Source organism: Macrosteles quadrilineatus, unplaced genomic scaffold (genome assembly GCF_028750875.1).
Source record: "Macrosteles quadrilineatus isolate MER2022 unplaced genomic scaffold, UCM_ALF_1.0 Scaffold_5__1_contigs__length_97177068, whole genome shotgun sequence".
In the NCBI taxonomy this organism is placed as follows: domain Eukaryota; kingdom Metazoa; phylum Arthropoda; class Insecta; order Hemiptera; family Cicadellidae; genus Macrosteles; species Macrosteles quadrilineatus.
Genome location: NW_026542598.1, coordinates 86282013 through 86308951, shown reverse-complemented (window position 1 = coordinate 86308951; position 26939 = coordinate 86282013). Strand labels below are relative to the sequence as shown.

The window sequence follows — 26939 nt, the reverse complement described above, 5'->3', positions numbered from 1 at the left end:
CAAGAGATGAGCCGGTAAACTGTACCTAAAATTTTTAAGTATTGTTTATGTAATTGCAAAATAATACCCCAAAATCTTATGAGGTTTTAAACCTTCTATGGGTCAAGTTCGTTACTAGAATTGCAGTCAAAATGTAAAAATGTGAAATTCAATAATTTTATTATTGGCTAGGTTCAACCGACAGCATTAAAACTGGTCAAATCACAAAATATGTATCATATATATTGTCCCAAACTAGAGTAAATCTTATCTTTATCCCTGTATAAATAACTAACAAAAAAAACAATATGTGTACTAACCTCCAAATTGTAGTTTTAATGCCATAGCCTTGTGAAACGAAATCTAAAGAGATCGTGTAGAATCACTGGAAGGACAGCAAGTTTCGCAGGATGTTCTTACGACAGGTCGTAAAAGATTACGACCAAGCGGATTTCTACGACCAAGTAGCGGTCTACGACTCCAACAAAAGCCCACGATTTGTAATATAACCTACACAGAATGGTACAGTGAGATTGAACCTAAATAGATCTAGAAATTGTACACAATTGTATCCAACTCCATTCCTCTCAAACGTTGTTGCTGTATCAACTTAAGTATTGAATTATGTTTAATATTAAGGGTGATATTTGTATGATAATAGAAGTTGATAATTACTACATCGTTAGAGATTTTGTTTAGATGTTTAATGAATTGTTTATTAGTTGGGTGTTATAGTTACTAGATTATTAGACAAATTTTAATTCATTATCATAACATTGAAACATCATTTATTTCGGAAAGGAATATTTACATCATACATCATTCCAAATCTGAACAAAAACTATTTACGATATTATTTAGATCTGTTACAAATAATATAGAAATATTATGTGAAGAGCTTTTGTTAAGCTTTGCGAAATTATCCCCCACAAAGGTACATTTACTCCTGTGTTTGGAAGAGAGTCATTATATTTCTGGAGAATTTTACTTTCTCCCCATATACATAGTCTATTGAGAAAGTATTGTTTTCGTAAAAATTGTCGAGTTTGAGTTTTTAGTGGATATATCGATTTGGGGTCCCCCGTAAACCCAAAAAAGTGGTTTTCGAAGTGATGTCTGTGTGTGTGTCTGTATGTGTGGATGTGTACAGAGCTACAGACCACACCTGATGTACGGTTTTAATTAAATTTGGTATGTAGGTACTAATCCATGGTATCTCCAGGTTTTTTTTTGTTAATTTTTTGGAAATGTAGACTATTAATGGGGATTTTCCCTTAAAAACCCATAAAATAACGGAAAAATAAGATTTTCTCAAAAATGGCCCAAACGATTTTGATAAAAATTTAGTATGCTATATTCTGTTAGATTTTCAACACAATGGTACAAATTCCATTACCGTTAAAATTACAGTTCAAAAGTTATTGCAAACTTTTGTGATTTTTTCCTACATATTATCATAGTTACTCCCACCGCTTACCCATATTAAAGGTTGTTGACAAGCTTATGGGAGAAAGTATGTGTCCGATTGCTGATACCATGTATTTTTTTTATTTAAAGATGTAAAAAAGGATTATGGAACATTTGAAAATCACGCTGAAGGACTAAGTAATTGGGGACTGACATTACATTAATTTGTGTCCCTTTATTAAAACATATGGAAAGTACAGACTCCGATAAGCCATGTCTCAAGGTTACTTAATAATCTGTGTAAAAAAATTTTTGTTTCTTCTGAGACTAGCAATGTTATTTCGTGACGATGAAAAAATTACATGATCGATTAGACATTTTTTTAATGGCAATAAACACTTTTTTCACAGAGAAGGCAACGCTCATTAATTCAAGTCAAGTTTTTTACTCTGATCGCTCAAAAGATAACCGAGAAAAGAATATAAGAGGTCCAACCAATCCGGCCTCAGGCTTGTAGCTAATGTCAACTTAATGAGCAAAACATCACTTCTTTGCTTACATTCAAAATAGCCACTTAAAATTTTTAAATATTGTGTTTAATCACTTTAAGAGAAGCTACGAGTGTTTTCCATTAAATGTCCAACTGTTAATAATTGTACAAAATAAATATGAATTACATTTAGATTTACTTTAAAGCAAATAAAACAGCAATCTTAAGTTATATTAAAATTTTTCTTTTTAACTTGTTTTATATTTGGTATCTCATGAAAGCTGATGAAAGAATACAATAATCTTATAAATATTCATTAAGGTATTATGTATGAGACCTAGACTACAGTTTCACTCGTAGCCTATTAATATTTTTTGTAACAGGTTTAGGGTTGGCATAACGTACTAAAATTATCCTACTATCATAATATGTATATCGTAACCTTAAACGTTTTTTTAAAACTCATTTTTATTGTACAAAAAAAGTTTTCCCCTTTGAACTTCCTAAACAAGTTTTATTTTATAATTTGTTATCAAAATGTTATAGATTGTAATTATTATATGTATACCTAGAGAATGTTATATTTTAAGAGATTTAACTTTAAAACAAATTAAATGTGAATACATATTATTATTTAAAAACTCAATGTGGTAAAAGCAACGTAAATCTTACCGTAGAACATGTTTTATAAACATATCTAGAGGGGAACCGGAGATAGTTTGTGGGTAGATGTAAGATAGAGGACAATCTAATATAGATAAGCTAATCCCGGCGTTAGACCGTAACATAAACAGTAGTGCCTTTCTTATCATACATTTTGCTACACTTTTGGAATGTAAAGACACTTGCTGCTCGTTGTTGAATACTGTTTATGTATTTACTCATTAAAGTATGTATTATTTTGAACTTGTTTGAAATATATTTGTGTTGTTTTCTGTTTGAAAAATTCTTGTGATTTTCTTGTTAATTTTGATTTGGAATTATTAATCTGGTAGCGTCATAAATTTGTAGGAATGTTTGTCTTGTATTTTGTATAAGGAGTTTTAATATTGGTTTGTTCCTAAATTTAACCATTGTTATGTATTATTATGTATTTTTACGTAGTATTATTATTGCCTTATACTAATATATTTATATGGTTATACCACTTCTTATATGTATTTGGTTTATTATCTTTATTAGGCATAGCAATTTAAGCACTATACATTATTATAATTCCAACATCAGTACTTCAGTAAACTTCAAGAAGTTTCAGTTCCAACGTCAGCTCTTCAGTGAACTTCAAGAAGTTTCTGATAATTCCAAAATCAGAACTTCAGTGAACTTCAAGAAGTTTCTGATAATTCCAAAATCAGAACTTCAGTGAACTTCAAGAAGTTTCTGGCTGTGATTGTCCAAACGCAATTCTTGTATCAAAGGCCAAGAGCTGTGTGTTGGACATCAACGCTTGGAACAATGAATCAACAATGAATCAACAATAAATCAACAATACATCGCTGATGAGCCATCTTCATGTCAACCAGCTGTTTACAATCAACAACGATCAAGGTTCACAAAGTGAATCAGCTGATCAAATAAAAATCATCACCAACCCGACAATCGAACAGCGATTATTCAATTTCAACCATCGCGGCTGTTATCAATTAGGAATCAACAATGAACCAACAATGCAACAACGTTGATTCAACATCAATTCAAAACATCAGCTGTTTAGATTTGTCAAATATCAATGTTGTTGAGCAATGTTTGTAGGTCGATAATTTTATCATTCACATAGTTGACCTTAACAAGGCTTCGCATTCTAACATTATGAGGTAGTTTTAATATACTTCTTTATTCTATTGGCTTTAAATAGTATGAGTGGATTTCTCAACCGATTGTAAAATATGTCCTTTTGGACTTATGTAAAATAAGTCCTCTTTTGTTTGAAGTATGTGGGTTATGTTTGAGTGTGTTATTTTTGACTAGATGATTATCTTCTAGTTTATAGTGTGTTTACGAATTTTCCCTTTTCCTTTAACTTAAGCGCCAATGGACAAGCAAGCGTCTAAAAACTTATGGTTGTCCAGTTAAAATATTTCTAAGGTCACTTATAAGAACCTAATAGGAATATTGAATCTATTTTTAAGGCAATTGTATACATTTTAATTGTTTTCAAACAAATCATTAGGAGCAGTTGTTATGATTACCGTTAATATTATGTATGTCTTGCAGTTAAATCTTTTCGAAACGTAGGAACAATTTAAAATAAAACATTCTTCAAATTTAATCCTTAAACAACCAACAATATTAAATCAAACCAATCACCAATCATCAATCTTTACCAACTGAAAACTTAAGGAAACTACAAATTACAATTAGTTAACTATATAATCAAACTTGGAAACAAGTTTAACTGATGGTTTACTAGCTAGGCAAACAGTTTGATTCAAGACAAGTCTCAGAATTTAAAGCAGTCTGGAAACAAGGTAGTTCATCTATAATCAAACAACGCCATAATGTATTTCTAACGAATAATTAGAATTATAGGTAACAAAATTAATAAATATAAAACCACTAAGCATAATCGTTAGTTTCTGACTATAAATTGTGTTGAGTGTTTTTAAGCTATTCTCTGTTTATTATAATGTATTCGAATCATACATCATGTGTTTAAAAGAAGGTTAACATCTAGGTTCTTTTTCAGAAGAGTCGCGATTGAAAATGATTATATGATAACAGAATAGTATTGATTCTTTGATCAAAATATGTCATACAATAACAAAAATTTAAGTTCAAATCATGAATTCAACTTAAGAGATAACTACAGTTATTGTTAAAAATAGCATCTTCCAACTTATTAAATATATACTGTTTATACAACATTAAGTGTATTTTGGTCAGCAGCTAAAATCAGAATAAATGTAGGCCTATATAATTTTTCAAAGTATGTGTGTACAGTCGTAAACATCTTCTTTCAAAATAATTGTGTAAAATATCATATTCATTTCATTTTTCCAGTACTTTATTAATCAAAAATTTTCCACTAATAACCAGTAGTCCAGCTGTCAGGTGATCAAAATTAATAAAAACAATTACATATCTTGAATCCAAGCTACATTTTTGTTATGGCAATTAACTCATGCGATTGCTTTGGTTAAGCAAAATTGATTGAACTTCTAAAATTAGCTGAAGAAGGTTTGACCAGTCAATTGAGAAGTAGGGAAAATTATTAAAACCTAAAACATAGAGCGTTGGTAATAAGAGTTTAAATTTAACACTTTTTAAACGTATTTTAGTAATTTTACTACCAAGGCAAAGCTTGAAAACTGTAAATATAGTACAGCATAATATTTCATTAGGAGTATAAAACTAAACAAACAATAGGCGGAAGTGACATAAAGGACAATATTTGACTGTAAATATTAAGCAACTGTTAACATTTATACTGTGCACCAAATTATAGCTTAAACTATCACTATATTTAAGCTACGTTTTAATGATAGTTTACTATGAACGAGCTTAGGTAAGTAATAAACTATGTATATGTTACAATTAATTGGCCCTGCAGCTATGAAACAAGTTATGTGGTCTAGTTAAGCTCAATCAGTAAAGTAGTTTTTGCAATCCTGTATGACAAACACACGTTTTCACTTCTATAAGCAGGATTATCTAGGCAACTGTAGTGCAAAGTGGAATAGCCAGGTATGTTGTTAATCAACTAACAACTTTTCGTTCCATTTAAAAATATTATAGCCTTCATTATACTCAGGTATGGTCTTCACAACGTTGAAATCTAAATCTGAACAGTTTGAATCACTGTGTAGCCGGAAAGGTTTTCCTTTAATTCCATTCTGTTTGGTTGAAGTTATACGTAGCCAAAACACCAAGGTATGTATTGTAAGTGGATGGCGAAAGCTTAAGGAATGTAATAGTAGCTTATTCACTGACCATAATTGGCTGGTTCCATAGGAAGGAGTATTTACAAAATCTTAATTAGTCTAATAAGGACAACTGTATCTATCTTTAGACCATCACAAATCTTATTGGTAACAACTTTCTGATAACTTAGCGTAAACTAAGCGTAAATTCTCCTGCTCATTAATTAAATTGTCTATAATTAATTTCGAACTCTCGAAAATAGTTATTTTTGCATTAAAATGGTATAATATTACCGTTTCCGTCTGTGATCCTACATTTGTTGTATAGAACAAGCGGTTTCGAGGTTATAACCTTATCTTCAGGCTCTTGTTATCACTCTTGCGAGATCTTCGAGTTTTATAAACACACAAAAACTAACATTTAAATAAATAAACACGAGACATTGACAGACGAAGACGATTAACATAAATTCGGGAACTAGTTCCACACACGACGCGGCACGGGCAGACGTTTTTTCATGACTGGGGGAAAAAATGTTAGTTTTTGTGTGTTTATAAAACTCGACGATCTTGCAAGAGTGACAACAAGAGCCTGAAGATGAGATTATAACCTCGAAACCGCTTGCTCTATACAACAAATGTAGGATCACAGACGGAAACAGGTAATATTATACCATTATAATATTTAAGAAGTGATCCTGAACCAAATAACATCAATATGAAGTTATTTGTGCAGCTAGTGAGCAAAGTAAGCAATTGCCTCACTTGCACTTTGCACTCGAGTTGCACATTATATTTTTCCTACAGTGACCATAAAACAAATAAATTGGTAAAGAAACGCTCCTTCACGTTGCAAATCTGGAGTGAGACAAAGTAATTAGAGTGGACAATGCGTACATAATTTAATATTCCTATATTTAATTTGACATAATCTAGAATATATAGTATTTATGCAAGTTTAAAATTTCTTACTACAATAATATAATTATGACAAATGAAATGTACCAAAGACAAAATGGTAAGGCAATCATGAACCACCGTACGGACTGTAATCTAACCATTAATAACCATACAAAACAGTAGCAGACCATTTGATTTGATCCTGAAGTTTGGCGGATATGTTTGATTAATGTGCTGCCCAAACTCCTTAGACACTTAGTGAGACGAAGTTGATTATAGTTGTCTAACTTGTCTAACATTACACATCAATATTGTCAGCAGTCGGGCACCATTCACCACTACTTCACATAAAATAGATTAGGCTATAATAGATGTGTAATACAAAGGAAAGAATTTTTATAAAGTCTATATAATGGAGCCTGTCTCTTGACTCGTCTACCTGCAGTAGAATGATTTTTGATTTGAGGTCCGGCCCAGTCGTAGGCAGGTCAGGGAAGAGGTTAGGTTAGGTAAGGTTAGGTTAGGTTATGTCAGGAAAGGCTAGGTTAGGTTAGGTTAGGTTTTAAGTTAGGTTAGGTTAGGTGAGGTTAGGTTAAGTTAGGTTAGGTTAGGTTAGATTAGGTTGGGCTAGGAACATCACACAGACTAAGGCGTTTACTCCAGGAATATTTTTATAGAAGAATATCTAACAGTTTAAATGGAAAGTAGTCCAAAACCCTAATATTTTTGATGATATACCGGAAATCAAACTCGTTCTTCTCACCGAAGTATATGACGCTTACTGCTAGACTAGTAAAACATGTACCAATTAACTAAACTTTCAGAAAACTTTTGTTCACAAACATTTTTTCCGTTGCTTTTTTTCGGTAATTAGTTGCTATTATCTGTTTGGTTATCTTGTATTACCATTATCTTTTTTAACTCAGTTGTGGTAGGTTAGGATTGGTTAGATTCGGTTGGGTAAAACTATACACCAAATCACGTTGATATATTTATGGCTGGAAAACAAAAATGCTCCTTTTCTTGGTTGGGTTGTAATATTTCAGGTCGGCAAAGTAACGAATTCGGCTATTAAAATACGCAACGCCGTTTCATTGAAAAATCATTTATTTACTAGAATCATAAGATCTATTATTTATTCATTTCTTGTTTATTAACAATATTTCATGACTAAACTGAGAAAAATAAGATAGTAGTGGGGATCCGTTTTAGTAAGCACACTTTTGTATATAGAAGCATGTAAGTGTATCTTATGAAGCCTAGTGTGGCTATAAAAGAGTATCGTATTACTTATTAGTATTATAGTGCTAAATAGTGTTTCAAACTGGTTCATTTTGGCTATCCATTGTGATCATTTTACTGTTGTACTACTGAACTGACCCGACTAATCTTGTCTATTGACCACTAATCTTGTCTATATCCACGAGGTTAGTTAGTATTTAGTAGCAATATTGCTGGTGAGGTTTCAAGAATAATCTTATGTCTATGGATCATGTGTCCGTTCGACATTAGGATATGGTTAGTAATAAATACAAGCACTTGTAACTTGTATAATTATTTATTCATAACTGAATAGTAAATATTATGATATGAAAATTGTAAATAATTAACACATGGATAATTTATAAAAAGTACAGAAGCAAAATATATAATAACTATTCACACTTCTTATCAGGTTTTGACTACAAAATAGAGTTTAGACGAACAAATGATCATGGAAATGCGGACTTCCTTTCAAGATTCCCTATTGAAAAACATTCAAATACCAGCATGGACCAGACTGATGTTTTCTATATGAACCAAATTGCAACAATCAACCTAAACCATAACCTAATTGCTCAAGAAACGAAAAAGGATGAAAACATGCAACACTTGCTACTAGCTTTGGAAACTGGAAAATCGCTGGAGCACCATGGTTATCATGACGGTGAGCTAGGTCTACATGATGGTTGTATCATGAAAGGTTGGAGAGTAATGATTCCTAGATCTTTACAAAAACATGTCCTCGAAGAACTACATTTTGGTCATCTAGGAATGGTAAAAACCAAAGCCTTAGCACGAAGCTTTTGCTACTGGAAAGGTTTGGACAAAGATATAGAAGATAACATTTCAAAATGCAGACAGTGCAGGGAAAAACAAAATTTACCGAAGAAAGAAATTAACCATCCCTGGGAGCCAGCAAGTGAACCATGGGAGCGGGTCCACATAGATTTTGCTGGGCCGACCAACGGAAATTACTTTCTGTTGGTAGTAGACGCATTCAGCAAGTGGGTTGAAGTCATACCTACGAAGAGTATTACATCTTCATGGACAATCAGAGAGCTGCGTAAAATATTCACCACCTTTGGACTACCAAGTGTTATAGTCTCTGATAATGGTCGTCAGTTCACCTCTTCTGAATTTAGTAACTTTTTGAAGAAATGTGGAACTTTGCACAAAATGACAGCTCCTTACCATCCTTCTTCGAACGGCCAAGTCGAACGCTTCGTACAAACGATAAAGAAACTTATCAACTGCATGTCAGATGAACCTGGTACACTGGAAGAAAAGCTTCACCAACTGCTGATGAAACTACGTCAAGCTCCGAATTCAACTGGTAACAGCTCATACTTCTTGATGTTCAATAGAAGGATCCGAACATACTTAAGTTTACTCTTGCCTAAGACAAAGGAAGAAACAAAACAACCCAAAGGAATAGTGAGATATTTCAAACCAGGCGAACGAGTACAAGTACGGAACTATTCCGGCAAATGTAAATGGGGTTACGGAAATGTCCAAAGTAGAGACGGTCATGTTCACTATTTTATCAAGATGGACGATGGACAAATTTGGAGACGCCACATTGATCAAATGTTGCGTACGAAAGTTTAAGGGGAGGCCATTGTTAGGGGGAGACCACTGTTATATATTTTGCTTCTGTACTTTTTATAAATTATCCATGTGTTAATTATTTACAATTTTCATATCATAATATTTACTATTCAGTTATGAATAAATAATTATACAAGTTACAAGTGCTTGTATTTATGATTGAATATTGTAACTAATGGCTTGTGATCCGTTACCAGGATGAATTTACGTCCATAGCAATATTGGAAGAACTTTTTTAGTCCCCAATAAATTCCAGTGGCCTCTTTGTCAATTTGGCTATATTTCTCTTCTGGTTTTGTCAGTGTTCTTGAAGCGAAGACTATGGGTCTTTCACTTCCATCTGGAAATCTATGTGACAGTACTGCACCAAGTCCCACCGGAGATGCGTCTGTTGCCAATACCAAAGGTAAGACTGGATCAAAATGAGTAAGGACAATTTCATTTGTAATGATCTCCTTGACCTTCTGAAAGCTTTGTTCACATTGATCTGTCCACTTGTATTTCTTCTCCTTTTTCAGTAGTCCATGTAACGGATTGAGAATTGTTGCCAGGTTCTCGATAAATCTGTTATAATAGTTGACAAGACCTAAGAAGGTTCTTAGTTCACTAACATTCTGGGGTCTTCTTGCTTGCCTGATAGCCTTAACTTTATCTTCTGATTTGTGGATTCCGTGGGCATCTATAGTGTGACCTAAGTACTCAATTTGTTTGTGTAGAAACTTGCATTTATCTCTATTTACTCTTAGTCCGTTCATTTTTATTCTCTGAAGTACCATTTCCAACCGAGTGAGCAACTCTTCTTCTGATTTTCCTTGGATGATTATGTCATCGAAGAAACATTGAGTGCCTTCTATACCCATTAAGACCTTGTCCATGATTCTTTGCCAAATTCCAGGAGCTACTTTAACGCCGAACATGAGTCTATTAACTCTGAACTGTCCCTTATGTGTACTTAAGGTTTGTATGTCAGCACTTGCTTCATCCATTTGTAGGTGTAAGTAAGCCTTTTTTAAGTCCAGAGTACAGAAAATCTTGCCACCGCTCATATTTGCAAAAATATCTTCAATTCTCGGTATTGGATAGTGTTCGTCTTGAATTTGTCTGTTCACCGTAACCTTATAATCAGCACATAGGTATTCTAATTTCACCATTGAGTTTCATTACTGGTACTATGGGTGTTCCCCATTCAGAATTGTCCGTCTTTGTTATTATTCCTGAAGTTTCTAAGCGCTCTAGTTCTTCTTCTACTTTTTGTTTCAAAGAATAAGGTATTGGCCTTGCTTTCATAAATATTGGTCGAGCGTCAGGTGCCAGTTGTAAGTGGCCAAGTTGATCAGGTATTTGGCCTATATCTGGCTCGAAAACATCCTTGTATTTGTTTAGAAGTTCATCTAAACGTCCTCCATTTTTTTTTTATTGCTTTTACTTCTTTCCAGTCCAACTCTACTTCCCGTAGCCAGTCTCGACCGAAAATAGGATCCAAGTGACCGTCTACAATGTAGAGTTTACCCATAAAACTCTGGCTTTTGTATGAACATTGAACAAACACAACGCCTTTGGGCTTGAATAATTCACCTGTATACGTTTTAAGTCGTAGCTGTGTATTGAAAAGTCTTCTGTTTGTATTAAGTTTCTTGAACATATTATATGGTAACGTGCTGATGGCTGAACCTGTATCCAGCTCCAGCTGGACTGGATTCCCTTCTAGCAAAATATCAATAAGTATTTTATCACTACTGCTATTGTTCAATTTGTAAATTTCATGAGTTTCTTCTTGACAACTATCGTTTCCATCTTCTTCAGTCTGGTGAACTTTTGTTTGCTTTGCTTGCATACAGACACTGGCAATGTGACCCTGCTTTTTGCATTTGTGACACGTATCAGAAGCAAACTTGCAGTTGTTGGCTCTATGGTCCCGTGAACCACAGCGGTAGCACCTTCCTTTCAGTTTGTCAAGGGGTGAAGGCTGAGATTTCTTAGGTATATAGTTTGATTTTTTGTTTCCAATCATGTGAACAGTATTGTTTGTAAAATCCGTTGATGTTTTGAACAGAGAACTTTCGTCTTTGGCTAGTTCCATTGCTGTTGCCAATTTAACAACGTCTTGAAATGATTTAGTTGTTTTTTCTTGTAGTATCCTTGCTCTAACATCAGCATCCTTAATTCCTCTGATGAACTGCATGCGTAAAAGTGTGTTGGCTATGGTTTTCCCACAATTCTCACATGAAAAATCACAATCTGTTGTTAATTTTTGGAGTTCAGCAGAATACATTTTCACCGATTCTGATGGGTCCTGTACTCTTGATAAAAACCTATGCTGCAGTGCCCATGTACTCGGCTGAGGGTCAACATAATCTGATAGTAACTTTACCAGATCTGAGTAGGTCTTATCCAGTGGGTTCTCAGGCGCACACAAATCATACAATTTCTGATGTAGGGTAGGAGACAAGGCATGAAGAAGGGTGTAAACCTTGTCCCTGGGCTGTAGTCCATGTCCATGTAAATGCATAAAAATCTCTAAGCGCCTGATGAAGTTCTTGAACGTTTCATCGTCTTGAAAAGGAGTGAATGATATAGCCGAAGTAAGAGAACGGTACATATGATTACTTCTGTTGGTCGTACTACCTTGTTGCAGATCTTTTTCTAGTTCTATTTGTGTTTTTCTAATTTGTAACTGATCTTTTACTTTGTAATATCGTTCTTCCATGTCAACTCTGTATCTAACTTCTTCATCAACATCTTCTTCCTTTGACTTCAATTCTATCTTCAGTTGAACCGCCTCAAATATTTTCCAGTTTTCTTCTAATAAATCCATTCTGTTTTGTAAGACTTCTGTTGGTATGGTGGATACATCATCTAAAAGTCTGTCTGCCTTTGTAATCTGGCCTTTTTACAATAGCCCGTACTTTCTTCAAATCTGTTATTGAATCAATGTTATGTAATATTTCCATTATGTAGTTGACTAGTGCAGATATGAACAATTAAAATAGGTAATTAAATAATAAAATGTAAAAAATTGAAGGTAGTAGTGTAGTTTCTTTTTTTTATCCTCGTCGCCAATTAATAAATATAAGCACTTGTAACTTGTATAATTATTTATTCATAACTGAATAGTAAATATTATGATATGAAAATTGTAAATAATTAACACATGGATAATTTATAAAAAGTACAGAAGAAAAATATATAACAGTTAGGATTAAATATATATTTCTTATAACGATTTAAAATGTCGGATACCAAAAACAAAAGAGGGTTGCTCCTTTCTGTTGAAAGGTATAAACTAGATTTAAATACATATTAGGTGTTAAAAACCCGTTTCTTTGCAGAAAAGTTTTTTTATTGGAAATTTAACCACCTTAAAATTCAGCAGTGAAGTACAATTAATTGCAATTGCCATGGGGCTTTGGTGTTTTATATGCTGATATCACTACGTTTATGTGATTATAAAAACTGAATAACAAGATAAAAGAAATGCATTTACAGTAAATTTTCCAATTGAAATTACCAACATTTAAATGTTCCATTACAATCCCAGGATGGGTTAGAATATTCAACAAAAGCCATGTTAAACTTTGAAAGCAGCAGACACCAAAAGGTTGCAAACATTCACTTCAGGCAGCGCCACTGAAATATTCAAACGTCAACACTCCACAAGTGATTCGTGACAAACGGATTACCTGATGTGACAGTGAGGTAAATCCAACATTGTAGAGTATAGTAAATCAAGTATTTTACAAACAGAACAGCATTATGGGTAAGTTTATTGTTAATGACTGTGGAATGCATGTTTAAAACTATTGCTGATTGAAGCTGGTCATCACTGCTTAGTAAACAAGAGGTTTGAGTGTTATCTAAATTCTGAATCCATCTTCAGGGAAGAACGAGCTTCCAACAAGATTAGCACACAAACTTGGATTCTGGGAAATAAAATATTGACAAAGAGCAATGTTCAGAGCAGGCAAATTTAAACGGACAAACAAGAATTAAAGCGAGAAACCAGAGGGCGATCATGTAAACCCTCTGATATACAATGACAATGCGACAAGATCTATTAGGTTCCTGCTTATAGCTATTGTACTAACCGTATTGTGGTTCCTACCTAAAGAAGGGTTTACATACCAAATTCTGAAATGTTATAATGTCTCTGTTACTAATGGGAAATGAATCCTACTGTATACACAAATTACACAATGGACAATTTATAGAAAGAAACTACAGCAATGATTGGGTAAAATAATCTTTTTGTTGTCTTGGGGAATTTTTATTTATTTTTTTGAAGGTTTATAACTTTATTTTTAAGTAAGGGGGATTAGAGGTCATAAGGGATTAATAAGAGTGAGTTAGGTCTAATAAAGAAATACTTGCACCTCACTAAAGGTTTATTTACAAATGTAAAAATAATATCTAAAACCTATTTTCTAATACTTTTGAAAATAAGGAAAAATTTCTTATAATGGTAAAAAACCCCAAGGGTGTTGCAATACTTGAAGGGTTAATGAAGATTGTTTAAGTGTTCAAAAACATTTACAACGTTTTTAGTATCACTAATAATGCATCAAATGTGATTAATTTTTTCTGAAATAATTTTATAATGTAACTTTTGTTTAAGAAAAGGGACTATTGTTGATATTTTCCCAGCACAATGGGTAGGCATTACAGCCTATTGATAAATCCAAGGACAGACTAAAACGGTCTAATCTCAAAAGCAATTGACCAGTATAATACGGTTTTATTGTTTTCATTGTTGTTGCCCTATTAGCTGAGCCCTGCTTTCACTTTTGTTCAATGCTTTTGTTTCAATATTGTTGGATTTGGTTTCTTTCTTAATAATAGGTCTAAGAATAAAGGCTGTGAAACAAAATCTGAATTATTATTGATAACAGTTTTTTTTTTTCTAGTTAGGATAAGATTGCAATAGGCAGTGTTAGAGTTGACTTAGATCATTTAATATTCAGAAAGGATATTATTTGAAATAAATATAAAAATCTGCTTAATTGTGTAATCATGTTCTAAGGATTTTAAAAGCTAAACAACTTACGTTTTTATTTGGTTTAATCATTAATGACTCCACAAAAACAACGTAACTCAAACAATACATAAATGCAGAGTTAGTAAAATCATATGATGTATAGTATTGTTACTGACAAATATCAGCTGGTAAGCCAAGACCATTTAACATAAGGCCAATAATATGTATCATTTGGGAAATATTTTTAACCATCAAAGGTCTACTGACTTATCCAACTATCTAACCTGGGACCTATAACCACTCATCTAGGTATTACCGAAGCCTATCAATTTCTTATGCAAACCCTGTATCTAACACCACTGCCTGAAATCAATGGTTTTAGTTATTGACTGAAAACATTAAAAGGCTTCGGCTTGATTTCCAGGACCATTACAACAACGTTTGTTAAACATGCAGTACTAATACCAGCTGATATCCCCAAGGCAGGAGACAATTAACTTGTGTAATTGCTTTGGTTAAGCAAATTTAATTAGTGACCCGAAGTTGGCGTTAGCTGAAGAAGTTTGACCGCAGGAGGGGAAAACTACTTACAGCCTCTGCTTACATTCTCTGAAGTCAATACTTTATTGTTTTATTCCATTGATTATCGATTAAACTTTTCAAGTATTACTCAATTATGACAAAATTATTACTAAAACTGTGTTTTTATCAGATATGTTCAAAGTAAAATATGGAATAGAACAATTCATTGTGATTTCGCTCTAAACCTGTTGGGTCTTTCATGGTATATTAGCTTATATACCAACTTTTCATTAGAACTCTGACAAGTCCTTCTAGCGAATGAACCTAGTTTAAGCTTTTTATCTAGTCATAATCGTATTTTACTCCAAGGCTGTTTTAAACACATTATGTGTTTGTCTTTCCCTGACTTAACATAGAACACAACAAAACAATACAGGACACAGCATTATTGATCTCTTACTTGTATATTGTATCAAGGCCTATAGTTTATGACCCAAAAAGGAAAGGATTATGGTTTGATGAAAAATATATTACGTGGGTTAAATGCCCTAAAAGAATAAATAACCTGCGAAGCAACATTTTGAAAATCAATAAGTTTTAGAATTATAATGTAATCACTTATGTGTCAGTACAAAAAATAACAAAAATTCTCTCCAATTAATTATGTCCTAGGTCCTCGGCTTTTTAAGTGGTAAATAAAATAGTACCAAAAAACTGCATTTGTATATTTTTTTTCTCATAAATCAATAATATCAATGATAAATATATATTTTATTTCCAATGAACATTTTATGTATGCTAGTACTAACAGACAAAAAGCAGGTGTTCTGTATTTAACAAAGAAAGGGATTATGTTAACTACAACCAATTAGGCGTAGTTTGTTTTCCAAAGTTAAATTCTCAGTCTCTTTATTCACCTGCGAATTCATTTGCCATTTCGACCCTTCTCACCTTTTATAAACAGTTGTAGAATAATTTGCACCGATATTCTCTTCAAACTGTTTCATCTGATTTGCTGGTTCTTAAATGGTGATGAATTGTAAGATATCAAAGGATGAATTGACGATGGAAAATCTGTTTATATTTATGTTATTCTAAATTGTTATTGGTATCCAGGATTTTAAACTAGTTTTTAAAACTACTATGCTTAAAATATGTTTTTGGTAAAGTGGCATTTACTTTTTTAATTGAAATTGTTTGTGATAGTAAATTTTTTTTACTATTTCGGATACTTTCCATCATGATTATAAAATAAATAATCACTAGTTATTTTTAATATTCATTCACTATAAAAAAATTCGCATTATATTAACCTAATTATTTTATTAGTTTTGATGAAATGTAATTTTATTGTGTGCCATATTTCAAAGTGAACAAAAAAAAATATATTTTTGATTGAACCAAGTATACCACGGCACATAACTAATAGGTTTTTTTATTGATGCTTAAGAAATGTATGGCAATTTTTATTATGGTTCCTTTCCATTTTCTTACATATTTCTTAATTGGACTAAGTATGTATCTTTTTTTATTTTGAAATTTATGACTTAATATTTTTTTAAGGTTTTCAAAAGATTTTACTAATCAGCATGATCAGACTATGTGAATAGAATTTATAACTCGTTAAACCTAATTTTAAAAAATTACGTCTGGAAACTTAATGTAAATCAAATCAGACAAATAAATATTCGCTTAGTCTACAGGTTTGCTGTGACAGGGATGTTATTAAAGTATTTCTGATTCAACATTGCATCTTGTAAGAAAAGCCAAACCACTTATCATTATTCCAGTACCATCTCCTGTAAGTAGTTTTCCCCTTCTGCGGTCAAACTTCTTCAGCCAACGCAAACTTCGGGTCACTAATTAAATTTGCTTAACCAAACCAATTAAACGAGTTAATTTGTTCTTGCCTTGAGAGAGTCAGCCAGTGTTAATACTGCGTGTTAAACACTACTTGTATTAGATAATTGTAATCTTCTCATTTCCATTATATCACTGTAATACGTTTAAAATACAAAAGAAAGCACGAATACTAGTAAAAAGAATAATAGTTGATACCGCTGTGTTCTTTTTATGATTAGTTATGAGTGGTGTATTTATGAATCTAATATTTTCGGGTGAACTTTTCACTTCTAATACACTTTTGGAGAGTGAAAAATGTATTTATCCTAAATCAATCTAAGATATTAAAAAAGGGTCACTAACATCTTTAGTTTTGCAATTCTAACAGAACAACTGCAGTTTCAGAAATCAAAACTTCTAAAACTTAAACTTGCATAAATTTGAACAATTAAGGTTTTTTTTTGTTACATATATAATATCTTTAATTGAATCCATAAATAAATAGGCCTACAAATACCTACACGGGAACAAAAAAGATAATAAACATTGCTCTACTCTGTCACAACAAGCTTTTGAGTCAGCATAAATACGACTTAAAATCAGATTAATCAGCTGTAAGCCTCCTGAGAAACCAGAACTATTCTAACTCAAACTTTCTTGAAATCGAAACAGAAAAATCTGAATTCGTTGTTTTGCTATATATATATATATATATATATATATCCTCCATAATGTTAGGGATATACCAAATTCAACGTTGTTTACAAATTAATACGAAAAATGTATACATTTTATATTTATATATTTGGTAAAATAATGTTAGCCCATGGACAACGTTATCTAAATGAAATATGATTCATTAGTTTGAAGTTTAGACCATGTTTAGATAGCTTACGATTGGACGCTAGGCTTGTCAACCCTGTGGGAATTTAACATGGTAGCTGATTGCCTGCAGTGACTGTCCAGCCTTAACAACAATTTACAGAAACATTTACTGTCAACAATAAAATAAAAATTAACACAATAAGTAAAAAAAATTTCGTGAATTAAATTACCCGTTCATCATTATTAACTTTAATCTAAGTTTTCTGTTATATTTTTTCCTTGTAGCTAGATTATTTATTTGGTCCAATTCTATATTTTACAGGTTAGTATACATTAATTTTCCATCATTTTGATAAATAATCCGTCTTAAAACTGGTATATTAATGTAGAATCGTTGTTCCTAAAAAAAATGATTTTTCTGTTGTAATTGCATTTTAACTAAGCTTCAACAACAGGTAATTGAACAGTCACCGATTTTAAACAAACAAACTTGATAACTTTATAGCACCTGATCCCATCTTAAATACTAAAAGATTGGCAATCATATAAGAGTATGCTTAAGTCCTCAGCGTAAAATCGCTTTAAATATCATAATGTAGCCTAAACATGAAAATGGGACCAGGACCATCACATAACTTAGCTGTATTACAATCAAAAAAATTATTTTTATCAAAACAAGTTACTCAACACTTCAAAAGGTTGTTTGATTAATCAGATTGACTAATTGCAAAGTCGTCAACAGAAACAGGACGATAACTTGATGATGTTTTCCCGTAATGCGATTTGCAATAACGAAGTTTCCTTGGATGATAAGGGTTTCTGAAATAAATCACTCCTTAACATTAGATAGATTATATTTTAATGAATTTACCGTATTCTATTTAACAGGATTGAACTTAATACGTGGACCTAAACTAAATGTATATCCATGCCTGCACACACTAAGGTGGAAACTCTGTCTATCACAGGACTTTGTTCCCCAAGGCCCAAGGTTCTTATCCCACTAATTGCCAAAGGCTTGTAGAATGCCATGGCCTTCTCATCCTGAAATACTGAGTAACTCACTAGAACCTAGTTTTCTAGGATATGAAGGTAGTGCATGAAACATAGACTAAATTTATATTTATGTCTACATCCATCTACTTCATTTGCACATCCATACATATTCTTTTTAATTCTTTCGTCGTGTCATAAAACATGTTTTTCTTTTGAGAATATCCTTGAGAATATTTTAAACTCCATCTGAATAAACCTCTGCGTTTTCTTTATATTTTTTTTATTAATTAACTTATGTAACATCAGTTAAAGTGGATAGGCTGCATTTCTTTTTGTTTTCTTTTCGACTTAAACCATTGTAACAAACTATTTAAATAGGCTGAGAATTTTCACCCTATGATTTTTACATTATTAAAAAAAACTCAACGCGGCTTGAAGAGTACAAATCGTGTGTCTCCCAAGAGATGAGCGTATCGTCGAGTGTTCCACTTAAGATTTATAGTCCTGTGCTGTCACTAACTTGCTGAGTAACGCTACATTCTACACTGTTCTATCTAGGTTTTATAACGACTCGTTAAAAATATGGTATTATTTCATTATACATCAATGAAATTCTAAATTTGATATATAGCACTAAAGAACATGTGTCAGATGAATTTAAATTTACACATAATTTCATACAAGGAATATAATTTCAGATTACCACATCACAAATTGACAATACTTAGGAACAAACCTCAATATATGGGACTAAGATTGTACAATGAATTACTGTATCTACAAAAATTAAATACTACTCCAATGCAAAGATAAAATAAAGGGAAAAATAATTGATAAAGCTTCCTATTCACTGGATGAATATTTGGGTAACCCTATAGTGTAGATAACAATTCTTTGATATCCTAATTGAGTTTATTTGAATTATTTTAACTATTAATATATTTTATTTTTAAATACACTATTATGATTAAAAACATGTTCTTATGTATTAATTTTACTTTATGAGAAGGTTTTTTTGTATGTCTAAATAAAGTAGATGATTAAAGTGAAAAGTTGGAATAACCAAGAAGTGATCATTGTGGCAAAATCTTATTTTCACTACAGTATTAATTAAGTAATTTAATTAATATCCTGCTTGTAAGTTAACATAGTGTGTGTAAAAATAAGCTAATATTATGTATACAATATACATTGAAAGTTAAAAAAAATTTGTTTGGTTTATTTTTTTTTATTTGTTACAGTTTTCATTAAACAAGCATCAAAACATCAAACTTTTGAAGATCTCAGCCAAAAGAGAGGCACACAATATCTTGCCTAATGAGCCCCCCCGTAAAAACTTTCTTTTGGGAAAATCCTTAAAGGCTTCAGAGAAATTCTACCCTTAGAACACTTCCTATTCATTTTTTTTATATATGTTGTCTATCAGTACTTTCATAGCAAAACCCATTGGAAATTTGAAACAAAAGTTAAAAATTCTGTAGTTTGATTTATAAAGTGCGGAAACTAACCAGGCAATATTTTTAAACATGTAAAGTTTCGGATATTGGTGACAAGCATACTCTGACAATGTTTGCAGTGCTTTTCCATCATGTTTACTGAGGGAATGGCCACTGAAATATTCAACTGTGTAAATACTGAATCAGTGCGAAGCTTCAATTTCACTCAGTAGTTAATACCACAGTACCTGAAATGTTAAATACCAAATTAAGAAACACATATCCCAAAGATGACGTGAAATTTTCCTTACAATGTGATAGAATAGAATGTTCATTGACTAAGACAATTTAAATTACACTTTTTAGCAAACGTTGAACGTCTGCCATTTTTGACTCGGTTGTCCATTTGATGTGTTGTATTCTTATATTTCATTACAACGGGAGTATTTCACCCTGAATATTAGTGTATAAACAACGTCATCATTTTATGCCACTTTAAACTAGAATTCAAACAACATTACATCCTCGAAATCCCCTTTCTTATGCAAAGAGGAAATCTGGCTCATAAGCACCAGTAATAAAAAGTTCTCCCTTCAAACGAGCCGTAAAGATCTTAAGAAACCGCCATCTTGAAAACACATTAGCTGCATTGTGTCGTCTGCTCAAAAGAAGTGTCTATTGCCGCAAGATTGAAGAGTATCTCGCTTTTAAAATGATAATATGGGGTTTCTTTATAAATTTACATGTACAGCTTGAAACTTGTTGTTTGGTTGGAAAAGTTGTTAAGTATTTTAATAAAGCATTTGTTCATGCTACACATATTTAACGTTAGGCATTTAATTAAGTATGATTTCGACTCTCAACAATATGATTCAAACAGAGAAGGCAACGAACTACATTATTGATGTATTAACGCAGAATCATTTATTTGGTGTTGCAGTATAGGATTTTAAATTATAAAAAGGTTAACTAAGAGATTTTTACGTCACGCAAAAAGTTATTTAAATACTTACAACACCAATGACAGAGAAAAACATTTTCTCCGACGTGGTATTTCGTTTATTGAAACTAAAACATTATGAAAACCCGCACAGTGCCGAATAAGTGTGTAAATAAATACTGTACCACCAAATGTTGAAAGAGTTGCAAATAAGTAATTTTTTTAATAAAAGACTTGAAATCCAAACCAACCATATCGTTACGTAACACATATACCAGGATATTCATATTTCCCATTATTCTTGTTAAAGTTAAGGGAACATCACAAATGTCCAAGTTAATATTGACTGTTAAAACTCGGGAAATGAAAACTGATTTAGCATCACAATTGAGAGTCAAAAATAAACTAAGAGTATCGTTGGTAAAACAAAAGTTACTGCATTCATGTTAAATGTGTTTTAAAACGTCCATCATTGTACTCCCATAATGTTGTTCGTAATATTTCAACTTGTTTTAAGTCGAACTAAAAATAAAAAAATAAGTGTTTCCATATTATATAGGCTATAATAGATTATATATTGTAATTTAACGTTAGTTTTGATTAATTGAATTATATTGATTCGGTCAGAGGTAGACAGTGTATTGGAATTGGTTTAATCTAAAGCAAAATAAACGTTAGTTGAGAACTCATGTCATTGACAAAGGGGGATGTCAACGACCTGGTGGGACCCCCAACCAGTTACATCTGTGAAATTGGTCAAAATATAATATGATAAATATACTCGTATATATAAAATAACAAAAAACTTATAAGATATGTCAAAAAAATTTAGATATTTAAAAATAAGATTATTAATATGTATTGTATAAATAATGTAGTGTTACAAAATTCTAATGAATTTAAAAAAACTTTTTCGCAACTTTATTTGTTTAAGGAAAATTCACTAACGTTTCAGGTCAGAATAAAAATAGTAGCAACTTCTTGAAGTATATCCTAACGACAAAACAAGATTATCTCTTTGTGAAGTTGAACAAAGAATCTGTGGACACCACTCTCCATCAGAAGAACCCTGTACGTTAGCTTCTGTCAATGCTCCCTCAAGTTGCCATACCTGTTGTTAAAACTCTCATAGGTTAAAATGTTGACCCATAGGTTTAAAGGATATCTTCATCATATCCATGTGGAGTAGCAGTAGTCAATTCAATTGAAATTAATGATGATTTACTCCCAATCTGAAATGCCATATTCGAAATTGGATCACCACAAACATGAATATATCAGTCAGTTTAGCCAAACATAAAATCAAAACTATGAACTCAACACACTATTGCACTAATCCAACGTTAAAAATTCTTTAAGCGTCCCAGCTCTCTTATACTTTTATACTAGTAAAATATGAAAAAGAGTCGTAGATTTTTTGCTATTACTGTGTTTCCTTTGAACAATATAGAGGTTGATAGTCTAGTTTATTTTATTTTTTAAAGTATATTTTAAATATTTTTTAAGTTTGACAAATCTTAAACATAAAAATGACAAATTAATGAAATCATTTAGTAGATTGTATACGCAACTTCGACCTCATTTTTATGTGATGTATGCCAATGATCACAAACACAAACACAACAGCGAGTGTAGTGTTTGAAGTCATTAATAGTTGAACGTAGTGATCACTGACCATCCTGCGAGATTAAACCACATCCAAACCACATAGGCCTACTCGTCCTCCCACATATGTGTGTTTGTGATAAATACATTGGAAACATGGAAATATTATTGATCAACACATCTCTTGTGAAATGCACTTTAGTAATTTATTGGTGTGTATTGTTGTGTATATTTAACGTATGGGTGCGATTATAATGCAAAACATAGCAAGTTAAGTCTGCATATGCTCCTTAATGGTTTTTGTGCATGTAAGCATAAACTCATATCTCAAGATTAATTGTGATATTTTTAAGTGAGTTAAAAGTGAAAATCTCGTGTCTCACTGTCCATGAACTTTTGAGCTTGAGCTTATAAACCGTATATTTCATTTAACATTTAGGATTTTTTACTAAACCTCTCGAGATTAAAGATCTATCTTACCACAAGATATCACCTCGAATGTCATTTTTTAAAGCTCGAATTTTCAGGCTTTCGGGCAACACTATTAATTACATATAAAAATTATGTATTGCAGTTATAGTCTTTAATCTTTTGCAGTTAATGTCTTACTCGGTATAATAAATTGTGATACATGTATACTTTTTCATTGAGGTGAAGAATAAATGCTTTTTATGGTTGCCATACCTTTAATGTTGATGTATTCTGAAAAATTATAGATAGTGATTGTTTAATATATATGTTATTATTTAAAAATTCCTTTTTTCCCATTGAATGTTTTTTAGGAAACTCAAAGTGATTATACGTGATGGCATCATTTATTGTACTTAAAAAAAACATACCCAATTTCGTTTATTGAATTTAATTTGACAGTATTGGTAAGCCTTTTGATTTCCCTTAGTTTAAATAAACTGTGATTGTTGTGAGCTTTAATGAAAAATGCCCCCTTATAGAGAAAAAGTTAACTTTTGGAAACCGATATGATTATTTTTCTATGTATAAACCCATTTGTTGAGATTATAAAAGTCAATCCCCTTTTCAGACACACTTTGAGTGGTCAACCCACAGGGCTACCACAGACAGCGACATAACATTAAATTTCCCCAGGGTAAGGAACCTGTCACCGAATTGACTCGCTACTCAGGCCCGCATGAGAAATTAGAAGCAACGATTCTTAGGATACGTAATTATGAATTATGATATTAACCCTCCAAAGAATACATGTTTCAAAGTAACCTCAGCACATCATGTCTTAGACTTAAGGAGAAGTATTTTAAGGGTTTTTAAATTTTACTTCTCAGCTTTCAAAAAGTTCTATACTTATGTATATGGGGTTTAAGGAGTGTTTTTAATTTATATAAGTAAAATATCATCAGTATTAAGCTTTTTGTCGTATATGATGTGAGTTTTGTTCCGTACTGAAGTGTTTGAAATAGTATTCCGCCAAAATTGTTAACATGGTTATAGTACTAGCCTGTCAGTCAGAAGGTTCACAGTTCAATCCTGAGAGAGGCCCGAATTTTATGGCTCAAAACTGGACCCATCTGTCCTCCATCAATGTTCGGCTAAAGAAAACATCTGATTTCAATCACTAACAATACTAAAACCTACAACATTCTGCTTCCAGTCCTGCCCACGGCAATGCGTGTAATTGATAGGCCTACCATTAATAGTTTTTATGTTTTGTGTAAAATGTGTGTTTCATTTATTTTGACGACATCAAATAAAGTGGATACTTTTTACCCTGACGACGGCAGGGTTATGAAAAACCCTTCGAAACATATGTATCAAGTTTCGATACTACGACATGTTAAGGATTGTCTGATGAGGTAATTTTAGCCATTATTCGTCATAAAACGCAATCCTGCGGCTAGAAAAAGAATTATCAATACAACCTCATTACATTTTACGTCTGCTTGAAAGTAAATTTAAAACCATGAATTGGAACATTAGTTAAATAAAATTAATTTTATCATAAAAATCATCGTGTTTAATACAGTAAAATCCCATATCATGTTAGTAAATACAGCTATGAACATTGATAATAATAGCTACGATAAAGTTGGTATCTAACACGAAGTTAAGCTAAGTTGTCAAAGCAGTTGCCGTGGCTTATGAATGAGTTATGTTCGAACAGTGTATGTTTGTCTTGTGTAAGCAAGCTGTCAAGCTCTGTCAAGTTAACCTGCATCAATACATCGTGTTAACATGTGTTACTGCTTTTATTAGGTGTATGTAAATTTATGTTCGAAATCAGTTATATGTTTGAACACTAGGTTATCTTTGGATTTGAATAGTAGGTACGTAGAAAACAATATTGTGTACGTAGTAATTAAACGTGTTTAAGTCTCTAGCTACTTATTTTTTATACAAAAATAATGTATGGTTTTACTTAAAGCATGTCCATTTACACTGAACTCTTCAATGTTGTTGACGCAATTAAGCTATCATACATGTATACAGTATTATAAGAACTACCTCTAGCATGCAATCTCTGGTGCCTTCAGCTACACCAGATTGCAGCTCAAAACTCATTGTTATGTTTATAGCGTCATAAAAGTGTCGACTGTACTCAGCTCTTTAACTGTTATTATTTCCCCTTCCCTTTTTGGCACATAAATATCTGGTTGAGTGTTAGTGCTTACCCAATAATCCGAAAATTGCAAATTCAGTCCTACGAAAATAACAAAGCACTGTGTAGGTTTGGTACTACAGCTCAATCAATTCCAGCTGACCTAATAATCAGTAAGATCTAGCTACAGTTGTATATTAACTACAGGAAAGCCCCAGTATTTGTATCTGCTGCACTAACCCGGTCTGTCTTTAAGTTTGGAACTGTTCCAAATGCAGCCCCTGATTCATACTCTCTTGCCACAAGAATATTAATTGGGAATGTTTTTGCTGATATTGTAGGCTGCAGAAAATTTCTGGGGGTGTTCAATTTATTTTTCCTACATTTACCGGACAAAGTGGGATTCCTTACACTGATTATAACACGCCAAGTTGCCAATTGCTGTATTTACTTACTTTTGCCACACTCCAGTATTCCTACGAAACAACACAAAACAGTGTGCTTTTATTAGGCATGCATATATGTATGCTTAAAAGTAAGTTGGCAACACTATAAGACACAACGAATACGATCAGCTGGTGCAGCGTTTAAAATTTCGTTCAACGCTTGGATTTAACCTAACATAACCTCACCTAACCCACAAATAACTTACACTTAAACATTGTAAAGTTGTCTAAATTAAGAAATGATAATATTGGGTTTAATCAAACTAAAAGAACATTTACCAACATTTTATTTTTAGTTTGATTATTCTAAGGTTTGTATTTCTATGAACTTTTATTTACCCCCAGCAAACTTACACATGACTATATTGTATATCAAACAATTTAAACTTTTTCTGTCGTTGAAGAGATAAAATTAATTAATATATTCTATTCGTCAATTATAAATTATTAAGATAGGGGACATCTCCTAGGTGCATTTTAACTTAAATATGAGTGAAGAATGAGTGTAAAAGGTTGTGAGATGATTACTGTGGCGTTGTTACTAAGATCAGATTTTTTCAGTCAGGATTATTTATTTAAAGCCCAATGATCAGGGACAGCTTTTAGTACACTATAAGCTTTTTATTTCGTAAACTCTTATCTTATCGTATTTTTTTTACCTGGCAGGGTTGCATGAAATAATTTTTCTTTTACCTCCATAATACTCTTTTATATAGACAACACAAGTCAAATAAACGTGTTAAACTCACCCAAAATGAGGTTGTACTGCAAATTAAAACTTACACAAGTCAAACTTTAAAAAGGAATTCAGGCTAAGATTGCTAACCGGCAAATCATCAGTTCGAAGAAACTATTGTTGTTTGAACCAAAACAATTATTGAAGGTTAAAGGACTGATTGGTCCAACAACAGAATAAAACGTTTGAATCCCACAAACAATTGGTCATTAAAATACAGCTTTATTGTTCTCATTGTTTTGCCCCCTTAACTGGGTCTCGTTTTCACTTTCGTTCCAAAATAGTCTATTACGGCTTCTCCCATAACAATAGGCCTAATAATAAACTGAATAACGGTTGGAAAAGTGGACGTAATCTTATACATATTTTCGAACGTATTGTCAAGATTAGATTGCTGTATATTTTAAAGCTTACTTTAGTTTTCAGTCTTGACTTTTTTTCATTAAAGAGCAATATTGCTTAAGAGTAGACACAGTTAAAAAATACATGTTAAGCCATCGTTTGTTAAGTGATTCAACTAAGGGATTTAAGGGATTTATTTAT

The 26939-nt window shown here is 32.1% G+C and overlaps 1 protein-coding gene across 1 annotated transcript; it reads left to right on the top strand.

Annotated features, from left to right (window-relative positions):
- The first annotated feature begins 8670 nt into the window (after nt 1-8670).
- Nucleotides 8671-9507, top strand: LOC128995759 (uncharacterized protein K02A2.6-like). The gene has a single exon (XM_054420777.1). The coding sequence runs from the start codon at nt 8671-8673 to the stop codon at nt 9505-9507; it is 837 nt and encodes a 278-aa protein (XP_054276752.1).
- Nucleotides 9508-26939: the final 17432 nt, after the last annotated feature.

What these genes read in the sequence shown, in the direction of transcription:
- LOC128995759 (XM_054420777.1), top strand. Translation starts at nt 8,671, where the DNA reads ATGGTAAAAACCAAAGCCTTAGCACGAAGCTTTTGCTACTGGAAAGGT.